At 48.9% G+C, this 15,477-nt stretch overlaps 2 protein-coding genes across 8 annotated transcripts in view; one reads left to right on the forward strand and one right to left on the reverse strand.

Annotated features, from left to right (window-relative positions):
* The window catches only part of FBXL2 (F-box and leucine rich repeat protein 2), a 94,204-nt gene extending 85,979 nt beyond the window's left edge, over positions 1-8,225 (forward strand). Inside the window, exon 17 of the mRNA XM_069562061.1 lies at positions 6,297-8,225. The gene's annotated coding sequence lies outside the window, so the exon portion shown is untranslated. The remainder of the gene's footprint in view (positions 1-6,296) is intronic.
* The window catches only part of UBP1 (upstream binding protein 1), a 65,312-nt gene that overhangs the window by 4,852 nt on the left and 44,983 nt on the right, over positions 1-15,477 (reverse strand). For 4 of the 7 annotated variants that reach the window (XM_069562066.1, XM_069562065.1, XM_069562064.1 and 1 more), the window contains 9 exons: positions 14,977-15,083; positions 12,958-13,110; positions 12,744-12,854; positions 6,890-6,993; positions 4,704-4,758; positions 4,358-4,451; positions 1,721-1,811; positions 984-1,090; positions 34-176 (listed from right to left, as the gene is read on the reverse strand). In XM_069562066.1, the coding sequence (XP_069418167.1) occupies positions 34-176; positions 984-1,090; positions 1,721-1,811; positions 4,358-4,451; positions 4,704-4,758; positions 6,890-6,993; positions 12,744-12,854; positions 12,958-13,110; positions 14,977-15,083 (965 nt within the window). Of the gene's footprint in view, positions 1-33; positions 177-983; positions 1,091-1,720; positions 1,812-4,357; positions 4,452-4,703; positions 4,759-6,889; positions 6,994-12,188; positions 12,297-12,743; positions 12,855-12,957; positions 13,111-14,976; positions 15,084-15,477 lie in introns of all 7 variants that reach the window. The other 3 variants (XM_069562068.1, XM_069562071.1, XM_069562067.1) reach the window with 1 other exon arrangement.

Genomic DNA, 15,477 nt, shown 5'->3' on the forward strand with positions numbered 1-15,477 from the left:
CCAGTGTGAAGGAGGAAAGAGCGTGCCAGTTACCTGATCACTAACAAGAATGTGAATACCAGTGGGACCCTGTCTGTAAACCTGGTTAATTTGGTGGAAAGGAATATTAAACACCAGCGCAAGTTTTCGAGCAACTTCTGAGGCAACCATTTCTTCCAAGTAGATTGCATGATAAACTGAAATAAAAAATACAAACAGCATTTTAGAAATCATCTTTGATCTGTTTTCCACCTGATCTATGGGAAGGTCACACCTTTCAAAGTACTAAAGAAGTAAGATACAAAAAAGATGAGTAGTTCCCCCTTACTATCCATTTAAATTATTATTTATGCGTACCCATATAATTAACATTAACCTCTGTACAAAAATATCTGCGGTTATAATTTTTATTAAACACAAACAGGAAGAGAGTACAGATGGGCACGGAGGCTCACTGTGGAGCAGTGAGGCCAACACTGTTTGACGGCAGTGGCTGCAGCCGTGCATACTGGAACTGTAGACTTGCAGTGGAAGGGGTTTACGATACACGAATTATAGCAAGAGAAAGCTGTTTTCAAAAATACAGTGTTTCTAGTAATACATAAAAAGAACTCCAAAGAGGTCAGTTTTTGATTCAGTAAACCTACTACTGGAAATTTATCTTAAAGAATAAAAGCTACGTGTCCTCCAAAGGATTCAGAACAGTGTGAAAATGCAAGAGAAGCTAAGGAAGCGGCCCCCAGGCCCAGAGGGCTGCTGGCTCCAGAGAAGCCCGGGGCCCCCGCAGGTCCTGCTCAGCTACTGATGAACGCCAAACAGCGATCAGGAGCTCTGGGGCAGGGCTTGCTACACACTGCCTGCGCGCGTTGATGAAACTTCATCAGAACAGCGCAAAAGGGCGCTGCCTCTCAGCGGCCGCCTCCACCAGGCGGCCCCCATCCACAGCAAAGGGCCGTGACAGGAAGCAGAGTGCACCCCCGCCAATACCCGCCTACCATACCCACCGAACGGCGCGGCGCTGCTGCTGTCGCCCCCGCCCGCCGCCGGCTGCTGCCCCTGCGGCGCGGGCTGCTCGCGGCAGACGTAGAGGGTCAGGCGGGGCCGCACCGACCTGCAACCAGAAGACGGCGCTTGTGAGCCAGGGAGGCGCTGCGCGTGCGCAGCTACAGGGCGCTAGGGGCTAGTTCCTTAGAACTTGACAAGGCTACTTCATTATACCAATTTACGGGTAAGACTATAAAGACACACACCTCACACCAACTATCACAGGTTAGCACAGGTGGTCTAATCTGATGATCCCGATTCTAAACCATTGAGATGGTCAGTCAGATGCTGGTGAATTTAAGTTTCAACATTATGTCAACAGTTTAACATCAGTAAAATTCAGTTTAATGCAATTCTCACACCACAAGTCTAGAAATAGCAACCACAGTGAATGGATCTTGAAGGCCAACACAGCGTATGCTTCTAACAGCTGTGCAGTAGGACACATGACCTTGAAAACCATAGATTCCGTAGAGCTGACCGAAACGAGAAGTTTGTTATCTTGGCAGCAAACCCAGCCGTGCAGCCCCATTTCTAGTCCTGAGTCCGCCTCTGCCCTCAGTGCCTGAACCACATCTGGGCCTGCCTGAAGGCGCACACACGCGGCGCAGCGCGGCCCAGCTGCCCACCACCCCGCACGAGCAAGGGCGCATCCTCGTTTCAAGCAGAGTGGCCCCTTTTAGACTCCGTGTTCTACCTTGACTTCAGGGCGTTATAGAGCCGGATCCCGTCGGCGGCACCGCAGATTTGTACTAGGTCCTCCTTGGTCAGCTTTAACAAGTCGGCACCTGGAGAAGAGCAAAAAGAGAATCTTCTCCAGGAACTGGGGTAAGACCCAGCGAGACAGGCTGCTTGGCGGCATCCGTCTTCAGTTCAGTGTTCTTGGAAACCATCACGGCTCTCTTATGTGTGCACGCCCACAGGAACAGACACACACACGCCTGTCCTTCAGACACAGGATGCTGGCTCTCACATCCTGGGTCAAGAAGGAGCTTGGAAGCCCAGAGGCCGGTTAATCGTAACAACAAGCACAGCTGACAAGACGGACTGTTCCCAGCACAGGACTGCCGTGTGGCCTACTCTGGCCGAGTGGTGCTTGCGAGGATTAACATGATCTTGACCTGACCGTTCACCGTGAGATGACCCAGGCCAATCTTTACTTTACAAAAGGAAGAAATGGAAGTCAGACCTGCCCAAAGGCAACCAGGTTTTCAGCAGAGCTGGGATTAGGCCTCTGTATTCTGTAACCTGCTACATACAGTCCAACAATAACAACTCTGCCACAGTAGCCAGTTTAATACAAAAACATGGCAGAGAACTGCATATTGCCCTGAAGACTTCCTCTGTAAATATTTGGTGTGTGTGTACATGGATGGTATGGTGCCCAGGATCTGCTTTAAAGCAGAACAGAAAAGGGAGGTGGGGGGGGGGTGGCAGAATGAGACTCACCAAGGCTGGTCATCCAGCTTTGGAGCTGGTCGAGTGCCGCGGGAGCTCTGCAGACTCTGCTTAATGTCTGAGTGTGTCTACAACCTTTTGTTTTCCCCCTTTATTGATGCTCAAGATGTAGTTTATTGGGGAAACTAAGATGCCCTTGAGATTAAATAAAGCATGACTTCCATATGATAAATATCCACTCACATATGTAACAAGATAATGGAGTTCTCTACTTTTGAGGGCTTGAATGTTAGAGTCTCATAATTTTCTAGTTTGTGAAAGAGAGACCAGAGAAGCATGTCTCCCATGAGGCATGAGTGCCAACGGGGCTGTCTCTGGCGTCGGGGGGCAGAGCCAGGTGCTGTCGCCTCTGCCAGGGCCTTCTGCCAACAGGAGCGGAGAGGAGCGACCTGGGAGCACAGCCGCCACCCACACAGAACTGGACGGGCATGGTCTTCTCTGAATGCCCAACGGGCTCGGAGCAGGAAGCCGCCTTCCCCACCTCTCGACTGTGGGGAACCTCACAGGGGAAGCAGAAGGCAGAAGGCCAAGCCCTAGTGACCACCACTCACACAACCTCAATGTGTGCATCTCACAGAACAGGAATCAGGTGCCACTGGCAGAGCTCCCCAGTGTTTGGGGCTCTTCCCGCCTTCCCTGTGAGCACCCCAGGGGCTCCTCCCCAACACACACTGAAATGTGTAGCTTTTCCACAGGTAAATCATGAAGTGCGGATCTCGGCTAGCAAGTGAGAAAAAACCCCGCACTTCCATTTCAAAGAGACAAAGCGCTGCCTGAGGAATGGCTGGTCGTGGCGCAAGCACAGCTGCAGAGGGCTGATGAGACCGGAGCCGTGCTCTGTGGGAGACCAAGCTTTGCTCTGGGCAGCCGGGTGCACACACGCGCCGCTCTCTTCAAAGGCTGGGAGAGCCAGCCGCCACTGCACTGCGGCCCAGGAGGAGCAGGCTGGGCCATGTCAGTGAGTGTTCTGCGGGAAAGGGCCCAGGGCTACACTTGTCTAGGAACGCTGCCCCTGCCGGCTACGACTGTGCCTCCCAGCGGGCTTCCCACAGCACCCGAAGCAGCACCGCCTGGTTCCTTCTAATGTTCCATCTGAATACTTCCTTAGCTTACTAGGCAAGAGAACACCTATGTCTGTAAAAACCCCCATCTGAGTACATCCCTACCCCATAATGCTACGCAGCAGTGAAGAGGAGCAACTGATACGACATCTCAGATGTTGCAGATGTCAGGGCAGGATGCTGAGAGAAGAGCTACCGCACTGTGTGATCCCATTTATGTAACGTTTTCAAAACACAAAGTCATGGAGGCAGAAAGCAGACTGATGGCTGCCAGATGCCAGCGGAGGTGGGAGAGGGGCACTGGGCACCCAGGGAGGCCCCTGTGGTGCTGTCAGCGTTCTGTGCCGACTCCAGCGGTGGCGGCGGTCATGCGAGCCGGCAGACGTGATGGCAGTGACACCATGCACACACACGGCACCGATGCCAACCTCCTGGTTTCGACACCGTACTACAGCTATGTAACGAGCTGAGTAAAGGGTGCACGGGGACATCTGCGTTATCTCTGCAACTTACGCAAAACCAAAATTATTTTACATAAAGTTAATAAAAAATTGTGCGTAAGCATTTATACCTCTATAAACACAAGGGCGTGTAAACCTGGTGAAACGGCATCGAGCTCCTGCTCCGATGCTGCACTAAGGGTCTGCAAGACGGCACAACTGGGGACGCTGGGGGGACACAGGGCCTCCCCTACAGGCTTGGGCAACTTCTTATGATTCTATATACAGCTTCTGCTCCAGCATTTAATTACGGCTCATAACAGTGCAAAAATAAGTAACCGATGTATGTGTGCGTGTGCACAAACACAAACATACCTAAAAAGTTGGAGAACAGTCTTGCGTAGGAAGAGAATCTGTTTTTGAGCAGCCACTGCTGTGTTTCCTGGATCGTGGCTGAAGGCTGAAGTTGCTATTAATAAAAAAATGAACGTAAACAGAAGAAACTATTTATAGACTTACAAAAAAAACCCACCCAAGTCCCTGGCATGTTATAAAGAAGAACATTTAAACACAACACAGAAATCCTACAGGTTTAAAGTTTAACACACCCAGAAAGAGCAGAGGTGTGAGTATTCGGGGACCCGAACAGCGATTCGAATCTGTCAGAGGCTTCACGATGCAGGACCCTGAAGGCAGGAGAGGTTAGGGTAAAGACACTTACTTCACTAGAGGCCTGTGGAATTCCATCTCCCTGATGATTTGGGGAGGATGAATTGCTGGGGATAAGGAAGGAAGAAAAGGATGATTGTTATATTTCTGAACTAAGACATTGAAGGATACTAGGTGAATTTAACACTGTGGGACACGGCAACGTAAATATGCAAAAAGAGTATCTGCACAACTGATCAGGGATAAGGTCAAGACACAAAGGCGATTCCTGGTGGCCTAGTCGTTAGGACTGGGTGCGTTCACCACCATGGTCTGACTCCTGGTTTGGGAACTAAAATCTCACAAACCACACAAATGTGGCCAAAAAAAAAGAATTAAGACACCAGAAGATGGTTTCATTTGCAGCTTCTCCATCTGTTTAGCAAGAAAGTCAAGTTTCATGAAACACAAGGGCTCCATTGCCAGGGGTGCCAGGAAAATGAAGGATTCTCATTCATTTTAGTTAGGGAAAAAATATGAGAATCAAGTAAGGTAAACAGTGGAAAACAACAGCAAGAGAGTCGACTTTAATAATGTGCTAGAAGAAATAATCTAAACGAACCTAAGCCGAAATAGAAAATAATATCCCTTTAACGAATCCATTTATCCACTGTTAAAGAGGGTGAAATTCAAGACAACAAAAGGAGCCGCTGTGTGCCACCATCCTTGTGTTTCCCGGGAAGAGTGAGAGCAGCTGCGTGGGGTACACTTGCCTTCCGGGTCCTTCTCAGCACCCACACCCCAGTTTCTCGGGTCCATCATGCCGACTTCACTGTCCCCCGCCCGCTGGAGCCTGAGCTCCTCCGGGTGGGGCTCCACTCATCTCACGGCACCCCTAACAGTGCGGAGACCACAGCGGGGCCCCAGGAGAGACCTGGTGAGCCGGCGTGTGCGTGACCTCACCGCTCCCCTCCTAGCTTTCTAAGGCTGTTTAGTGCCCTCTGTGGGAACAAGCTGGTCCCAAGTCCAGGAGTGACCTCCTCCTGAAGCACAGTAACCTACACGGAGACAAGTGGCCTCTTATCCACCCATCTCCTCAGGGAAAAAGCCTTTTTTCCCCTTTTTCTCACCAGACCTTGTTAGACTAAATGTTCATGTTCCCTCAGAAAACCACCCTACCCGCAGCATGATGGATGGTTTATTAAGAGGAGGGCCCTTTGGGACATGAGCAGTGGATGGCGCCGTGAGGGTGGAGCCCCAGGAGAGGGATCAGAGATCTGGTGAGTAGTGGTGGGCGTGCGCCTCCTCCACTCTGCTCACTAGCACGGGAACACGCGGGCTCGTATCCCACAGCCTGAGAGACACTGCTCGTCAGAACCATCCTGCAGGCCCCTGGAACCAGGCGTGCAGCCTTCAGACCAGGAGGAGTGACCTCCTGTCGTTTATAAGCCACTCAGTCCGTGGTGTTTAGTTATAGCAGGCCGAGCTGGGTCCAACCTTGCCAGCATGGACCTCTTCCGGCTGCACCATGTGACCTGTGAGGCCTTCCTGGCCAGGGACTGAACCTGGGCTGCAGCACGAGTGCTGAGCTCTCCCCGCTGGGCTGACCGGGGATTCGCTCCTCTACGGTTTTTAACTCTGTAATGAATGTTGCGTTCCTTCCCAGTAAGAAGCGTCCTGAGAGTGAGGACCCTCTGATCCAGCTACTCACCAGGTGCTGCTGCTGACAGGCCAGAAGAGAGGACGGACAAAGCGCACCGAGCCCACTTCTGACACCAGAGCAAGCCTTTACAAGCAGAAAGTCTTCTCCTTTAAGTTTAAAGACTTATTTTTTTTTTTAAAAATTAGTGTCTTTGGGAGAGGCAAGAAACAGGGCAGAAAATAATCCATGGTTTGCCATGGTGAGCATCAAAGACCAGTGTACCTTATCATAAACACAACCGCAACCTATTCAAGTCAGTTTCCCCTTAACAACTCAGTCTTCCCTCTACCCATGAACCTCATCAATGTTGTTTTTATCTCACAAAGAAGATATCTTGAAAGCGCACCCTTTTCGGAGTCCCACAGCTCTGAGTGTGTGAGGCACAGGGGCTAGGAAGGAAAAAGCTGGAAGGTGACAAAAAGACAGTTTTGCTCAGCAGCAGACTGTTTCTCACTTCCATGCACCCCAGACACACACTCGAAGGCCACCGTGACTTCAGAGAGGCGCTAGAGGAGCGAGGCCGCCCGGGGCCCAGCGCGCGGCCCGCACACCGCTACCTGTCCGGGACGCTGCAGGCGCTCGGCGGCGGGGACGTGAAGGTGGGAGCTGCGGATGGGCTGTTGTTCACGTAGGCTGTGGGGGTATCAGGCCACGGAGAGCACTGCGGATAGAAACAAAGATACGGGAATGGTTCGCTTCTCCAGGCTGTGGCGGACTCTCTTGTATTCACCGTCTACTCTGGCCAAATGCAAGAGCATGAGACACGAGACACCTGACATTCATCAAGCAACCTCACAGAAACACGTCAGACTGACTGTGCGCGCGCGCGTGCGTGTGTGTGCGTCAGTGAAAATGTTACTTGTTGTAGCATCTAGACCCTGACTACTCTCAGACAGGCCCTGAGGTGACTGAGGACAGCAGCCAACTTTCCTAAAGGCCTTTCAGATGTGCGCTTAAGTGTCGCTACATTGTGACCTCAAGGACGTCCACCTTCTCTTCATCCATTCCCCAGGAGGTGCCTATCGAGGTCTGAACGACAGCAGAGGCAGGCAGGGGCTCGGAAGCGCCACCCAGCACGGTGTGCTGACGGGGTGTGGCTGCCCGCTGGGTGCGGCTCTCGCCCGCCTCCCCAAGGAGCAGGCGCCCCGGCACCAGGCGCTTCCTCGCTCTCGGGTGGACGCCATCCCCGAGTAAGACGAGACAGGCCCAGGGACACAACACCAGAACCGCACAGGGTACTGCCTGCAGCCATCTAGCTATGTGTTCATATCGTCTAGAAGGGCGAGTGGACTTCAATGTTTTTCACAATTCTGACCAAACACAGAGCTAAAGATCTGGAGACACGCTAACTATACAGTTAGGCGCACTGGCAGAGCTGAAGCCCACACATGCTGCGCAGGCCAGGGAGGTCACGACTGCTGAGGACGGGGGTGCTCCACCCCTCGCCACGGGCGTCCTTTCCGAGCCTGACTACACCCCCGGTTTCCAGGGTCCACAGTCATCGTCACCTCCTCCCAACTGACACGAAAAGGCGGCCTCTCTTGCCATGGCTGGAGGCTACAAGACTCTGCCAAAAACTGGGCTGAAGGCCATTCAAAGATACTAGGATGGACATTGAGGAAGTACATGGCTCCAGAAAAATTCTACATGTCAAGGAGTTTTCAGCTTTTTGCTTTCAAAATAATTCAGGAAGACATCTTGTCAGCTGACAGACACTGAGATGGGATCCATCAGATCATACAAAAAAGAGATCACTGGAATTTTTGGCAGGTATCTCAGAAGGAGTTCCAGGGCCTGAATGACACACTGCTGAAAAGAAAAATAAATGTATCTAAACAAAGTTTCTCTTAGCTACACAAAATTTATAATAAATTCTATCCTCATCATTCAAAATATATTTCCAATAACAATTCTATTTTTATACTTAGCAATTATTCATCAAAATGTATATGACTTTTTGCTCTGATAAATTGGTACAAATAATAAGTTTTAAATTCCTCAACTGACTTAAGCTTTATATGGTCACAGGAAATTTTAAAAATGAAATTTCAACTTATATTAAGTTTGTGGTAAAAAAGTAGTTAGGGTGATTTTTAAAAGTTTTTCAGGCATGAAAGTATGTCCTATTTGGACAAAATTATTTAACGGGAATTAAAGAGAAAACACGAGATCAAGAAGTTAAGTGTGAAAGTGTTAGTCACTCAGTCATGTCCGACTCTTTGCAACCCCATGGACTGTAGCCCGCCAGGCTCCTCTGACCATGGAATTTTCCAGGCAGTAATACTGGAGTGGGTTGCCATGCCCACCTCCAGGGGATCTTGCTGACCCAGGGATCAAACGTGGGTCTCCTGCACTGCAGGCAGATTCTTTACCACTTGAGCCACCAAGCTTTCAAACTTAGAGGGTAATAATGTGCTGGCTTCACCTTAAGTCATACATACAAATATTCACTATGTCAGAAAACTATTTCCTTTGCAACTATTTAAATTTACGATGAAAACTTTCAGATGTCAATCTTAAAATGTGCAAGGGAATTGTATTCTCAGAATTCTTTTGTGTGAAGTCAAGACCACTAGTCTGAAGGGCTCTTGATGACAGAAACCAAGTCTCCCCAAAGGTTACAGGAGCTCAGCAGCGTGTCTGACACCCATTAGTAACATGGGTGAAAACTAAAACCGAAGTCCCAGAATCTTAACATTCTTCACAACTACCCATTAGGCAGCCCCTCAGAAACAGAGAAAATGACTGCAGACTTGATGTTTCAACTGTCATCAACTTGACAGCTAAATGACATCAAAGCTGGCTGCAATGCCATACTAAACTGCTGGCATGTCATACTGATTTCATTGTACATGACATTTGGACAATGCCCGCTCTTTGCAAACTAGGGCCTCTGTTCTTTCCAGCTTACCAGGTGGGACCTCCTCAGCACCTACAGAATGAGGAGTGCAAGGCCCTGTGAGCCACCTGGCAGGCCTCCTGACTCGCTGGCGCCCAATGCTCACGGCCACCTTCACTGCGCAGCAGGTCTTCCTGCTACAACATCCTCCCCAGTGCAGACTCCAACAACACAGCAGAACACGCACGTCTAAGCAGCTCTGACCACCTCCTAGTGAGTCTCCCCAGATCCACTTTGGTCCTTACTGCCAGGTATATAACCGAGGAAATGAAGCCATCAATAGCTCCAAGCATGGCAGGTAGTAACTACAACAGAGACACCAGATTTACTGTAATTCCATCAACATGCTCATTTCACTTTTACGTATCTAGATTCTTCTAGCACAGAAAAGTAGGGCTGTTAACTGACATCTGAAACTTGCCCAATAATTAAGAGACTCGATTCACTGAACACTGGTAAACCAGCACTCAATGCAAACTGGCCTCTACTTTTAGAAAAGACAGATTTCGCAGGTTCTTCAACGGCCAGGCTGGATGAAACATCAAGACTCTCCCACCTGCATTTTTCCTAGGTTTTTCTTAGGCTCAACTAGGAGGGTCCGCATTCTTGCCTGGAAAATCCCATGGATGGAGGAGCCTGGTGGGCTGCAGTCCATGGGGTTGCTAAGAGTCGGACATGACTGAGCGACTTCTCTTTCACTTTTCAGTTTCATGCATTGGAGAAGGAAATGGCAACCCACTCCAGTGTTCTTGCCTGGAGAATCCCAGCGACAGCAGAGCCTGGTAGGCTGCGTCTATGGAGTCACACAGTGTCGGACACGACTGAAGCAACTTAGCAGCAGCAGCAGCAGCAGCAGGAGGGTCCAGGCACACCAAGGAGTATTTTCAGTGTTTCTTCTACCTTGTCATTCTTCCCTGGCTTTACAAGTAAGCAATGGTACTGCTTCAGCGAGGTTCCAGCAATACCCGACCTGGACCCACAGGGTGGCACCTTTGGTGCCCTATGAACAAAGTCCTTCCCCAGGAGGAACAGAAAACAAGGACCACTGGCACACCGCAGGTCCTGACAGCCCAAATCCAGGTCCATGAGACACAGCTCAGACGCTAAGACCAACAGAGATGCGGAGGGCCCAGTTGTGCTGGGCTCTCGGGAACCTGCAGTGTGGCCTCTACTCATGCAGGACTGTCTCACACAGCACCTTGCAGCTTCAGCAGGCAAGTCTGGATCTTCCTACTGAAAGACAGCTGCCACTCTCAGAGAGCTGTACGAAATGCTGGCCGACTTCTGTAGGCACTCGAAGAAATATACAAAATGCCACACACTTTCTTTTCTAAGGAATTAATCTGTACCTTGTTTTTAACAACAGGTTTCCAAGAAGAGCTCTAACTACCTCCTAGTCTTAACCAAACCAAACCAAACACAGTTTGGGGCAGCAAGCAATGCACACCAGGAAGACATGCTGATCTGCTGACAGGTCACTGATCTGCTGACATTTTGCATACTTCAGACTTAAGAATCATGAATTCTTAACAGTTCTACTATCTACAAATTCGTTCTGGGCTATAGCACATTTAATTTATAATCATAACCTATTCATTTCAGTTTACAACAAGAGGGGGAAAGTGACTTGAGTTACCAGGGTTTCCCCCCAAAAAAGTTTACTGAGAACCATCTGTGTCTTCAGCTGGGAAATGAGGGGACTAGAAACATAAAGCTGGAGGGGTGGGCATTTGAGGGAAGGGAGTGTACAGCTGTCCCATACAACCTGTGGTATGAGTCCAAAAACCCACTTAAAGAAAATGCAACGTGTGGGGCCCCTTACCTCTCAGAGAAGGACATTCTCAGTCTTACTATGTACAGAGGCATTTAAAACATTTCCACTCAATGCTTTACTTCAGAAATAATAATCCTGTGGCAGTGCCTGTGGCTTTCATAGTCCACAGTTAATTACCAGTGTGTGTGTGAGCGTGAAAATCTATTTTCGGCACCTGGATAACACAAACTCTGCAGTGATGAATACAGTAGCCATTAATACACATGATGAAGCTGTTTTTAAACAGTGATGTTTTCTGTTTCCATTTACTGCAGGTATAGAGCTGATCTAAGTTAGTACCACAGGATAATCCTCTGTCAACTGTTTGATGAAATATGAAATAAAGACTTTCTTTCTTCTTAAGCTGGGCAAGTTCATATTCAACCAAGGGCCCCCTGGACTACACACTGTGGGAAACCAGGGCTGAGTGCAGCAAGGTGCCCTAGGCTGGCCTGAAGCGAAAGCTCACAGTGCAGGTGCCAAGAGGAAACGCTAACACAGTCCAACCAGTGCTGCCGAACAGGCTTTCAAAAGCACAGACACACACTCTCGCGCCACGTGCAGGGGGTGGCACACTGCAGACGCGACTGTCGAGCTGCTGCCACCATCCCGAAGCACCCGTGGCATTTTCCTATCACACACTCTCGCGCCACGTGCAGGGAAGTGGCACCCACTGCAGATGCTACTGTCGAGCTGCTGCCACCATTCCGAAGCACCCGTGGCATTTTCTTATCACTTGCACACGTGAGAAAACAAACCCTTTTTTAATTGCACGGAAATAACTATTTCACTAAAAGAATGTTCAGTCACTGTCAGTGCTCATAAAGGGAGTGTGTGTGCAAAGGAGAGAGGGAGGGAGAGGAGGACAGGAGGAGGCAGGGAGCGGACACAGTTCTGGGTGCCATTTTTCTTTTCCCCCTCCGAAACCACCCAATATGGTCAACTTTGTTTTAAAGTGTTAGATTTAGGAAATTGTCCTCAGTGAGGAACCAACAGAAAGCAGGAAGTCTTAACAAAAGCAAATTCAATCAGGACAAGGACATCAAAAAACAAATTTGGCTTTACGTTTCGGTGGGAGTCGGTCCTATATCTAACACTGCACAAGGTTTCTTGCACAATGAAAAGAGAAGCAGAAGCCCCTTACACTGCCTCGCTTTGCCAGAGAATCACCGTAGTCTGCTGGCAAAGTCCGCTTGCTGGACTTTTTCTGCTCATGTTCAACTGCATCTTCAATTATAGGCTCAAGCCTCATCTGGACAAACACCAAAGATTGGGATCAATGTCTTTTCGTTACACAGAGAAAGATCTAATACCCTGTTTATGTCTCCACCATCCGATTTAACAAATGTCCGACCAGCAGGATTCCAAGGTTTTAGGAAGATGCAAAACCCCAGACATGACAAACATTGGACGTTCTGGGTCCCGGCTTAATGTCTAACCAGCTTCGGGGATTTTAAAGTAAGTCTGCTTCCGAGACCCGACTGGGATTTCAGCATCTTCATTCCAGACCCCACCCAGGAAACCAATCACTTAAACTCCCCCAATTTAAAGAGAGTATTTTCCCCGCAGACTTCACCAAGAACATCATGCCCACTGACCACCCGATCTTCCCGGACCCTTCGCGGCCGAAACTCCTCCTCAGAGGCGGTGCCGGAGGGCACGGCCCTGCTCCTCCTCGGAACTGGAGGCACCCGCATACCTCTGTGAGGACCGTGGTGTCATAGGACGGCTGGTACTTCTCCTTCTCGTGCGCGGCTCTCTTCTCCATCTTCTCTCGGTCTGTTTTTTGTTTCCTATCTGCACCTTTTGGCTTAAAAACAAAGCAGACCTTTTCATCTATCAGGCCTCAGACGCACACCTTCTGCAAGCAACGCCAGGCCTCACTTCCTCAAAGCCTGCTCTCCAGCTCTCACCTTAAAAACTTTGATTTGGCAGCTAGCTGAGTGTAGGTGATCTGTATATTCTCCATTTTCATTCTGCTTGAAGGTGTCAACCTGGATCCTAAAAGGCACTCCCTTCTCACCTCCGTGCTTCCGGGGAGTGAACTCGGTGCTGATGCAGTGTACCTAGAAGAGGACTCGAGCTGAAATGGGTCCAAGTCCTGCCCACTGGTCACCCTTCAGCCCTGCTGCCTTTCAGGAGTCCCGCCACAGGGAAACTCAAGAGCCTTTCACACAGACTCCCACCTATGAGCCAGCCAAATGTCAGGACTCTCCCTTCCCAGATCCAGTGGAGCCTTTCTGAACTGCCCGCTCCGGGGCCTCGCCTCTAACACAGGACGGGCTCCGGCGATGAGCACTGTCAGCGCAGTGGCCTTCCTGAGTCTGTCCCTGACCCCCGCCCCAGACCAGACCCATGGTCCTGAACCTGCACGGGGCTCCATCCTCAGGAACCCTCACGCCATTACTTACAGCCCCAGGATTTGCCCTCTAGTGCCAGGACCCCAAAACCCAGCCAGCTGGCCACCTCGCCACTCTTGCTATGTCATCAGCCTGTGGCACTTTGCCTGGGATTTTCACAGTCCTCAAGGCTCATCCCTAGCTCCACAGGCATCCATCTGAGGCTCCTGAGGGTGGACGCCTTTCCTACCACTTCTGCCCCCTCTTCCTATGCCACCTCGGGGACAGCTCCAGGGTACCGCACAGTGTTAGTAACAAGACTTTAGTGATTTCTGATGGCGACATGTCTCCTCTTTGAAGAACTCAAGGTTAAACTGATCTCTACACCAAGACTGAGATACACGGCCAGCTCGTACATCCCTCTCATTCACCACATAACCAGACAGCCTGTCAGATGAACAATATGAGACAGTAACAGGTAACACGGCCCTAGTGACTATTAGCTGATGGGGGACACTGCTTGGAGGACCCAAAATGCGAAATACTAAAGATTCTCTAAAGTTCACACAAACCAGAGTCTACTTAGGCTGGTCAGCAATTAAAAGCAATCTTCCTTTTCTATATAAAGATCACCTACTCAGCAAATTTTAATTCCACCACTGACAAATTTTAATATACTGAATATTAGAATTACTGTTGATTTTATTTTACATATAATACTACTATATATTTGTTTTTTCAAAAATATCTTAGGAGATACAAACTGGGCATTCACAAGTCAAATGAAATGCCCAAGGGTTGCCTTACAGTATTCCACCAAGAAACTAAGGGGAAATTATAGTATCTGTAGAAGCCAGGATACAGGCACACAGACAATTCATTATCTTCTCTTACTTTTATGGGGGTTTGAAATTTTCACTGTTAAAATATTTTTAAACAAAGCTAGACTATACTTTTTATAGTATGCTGCTGCTGCTAAGTCGCTTCAGTCGTGTACGACTCTGTGCGACCCCATAGATGGCAGCCCATCAGGCTCCCCCGTCCCTGGGATTCTCCAGGCAAGAACATTGGAGTTGGCTGCCGTTTCCTCCTCCAATGCATGAAAGTGAAAAGTGAAAGTGAAGTCGCTTAGTTGTGTCCGACTCATAGCGACTCCATGGATTGCAGCCTACCAGGCTCCTCTGTCCATGAGATTTTCCAGGCAAGAGTACTGGAGTGGGGTGCCACTGCTTTCTCTGTTTTATAGTACAGTTTTTCTTAAAACTATACTTTTCAATCATCTCCTTTAAAAGTAGGTTTTGTTCCAGAGAAATGCATTGATAAGTTTTGATTATTGTTACTACCAGTGATAAACGTATCAATTAAATAATGCTTTACACATCAGATGGTCTCTATATGTTTATGTCTATACATGCTGAATTTAGTAGATTAACTCCAATTTAACAGTGTATGTTTGTGTATACAAAAGACATTACAAGACAGTGTACAAATAAGCATTTAAGGAAAATAAGATCCTGCACCAAGAATTCAGTCTCACCCACGGCCTTCTGAACGAAGCGGCTAGCGAGCCTGTAATAATGTGAAACTCCAAACCTGAATGAAAGCAGATGTGCGCTTTGCAGGATCCCACAGAAATTCAACTGCATTTAACTGGCTTGGATTTGTCCGTGTGTCAATTATTCCTACGGACATTGGAATATCTGCATTGTAAAAAGAAGTGACATAGGAACAAACCAATTAAAAGGTTACAACTAAGAAGATTATGTGCTAATGAAACTACACCGCCCCCTTTCCTTCAGTGCTCTCCATGGTCGGTCGCTTCAGCCTCAGCCCACCTGCTGTGTGCCATACTCTCTCCCACCACGGTTTGTTTCTATTTCATTTTATTAAGAAAATGAGGGATTGATGCCAGTCAACAATGGTCTAAATGATTTCAAACTCGTACAATTTCTGGCTCAGTTTCATTAAGCACACACACACACACACACCCCAACTTCATTTTTAACTATAAAACTACTCAAGCCCCAGAGAATCTGCTGACACCAAACCTTCCCCCACTCAATCCCGCACGGTGCGGCGCTAGTGCGGCAACAG

This window comes from Ovis canadensis, chromosome 19 (assembly GCF_042477335.2).
Source record: "Ovis canadensis isolate MfBH-ARS-UI-01 breed Bighorn chromosome 19, ARS-UI_OviCan_v2, whole genome shotgun sequence".
Taxonomy (NCBI): domain Eukaryota; kingdom Metazoa; phylum Chordata; class Mammalia; order Artiodactyla; family Bovidae; genus Ovis; species Ovis canadensis.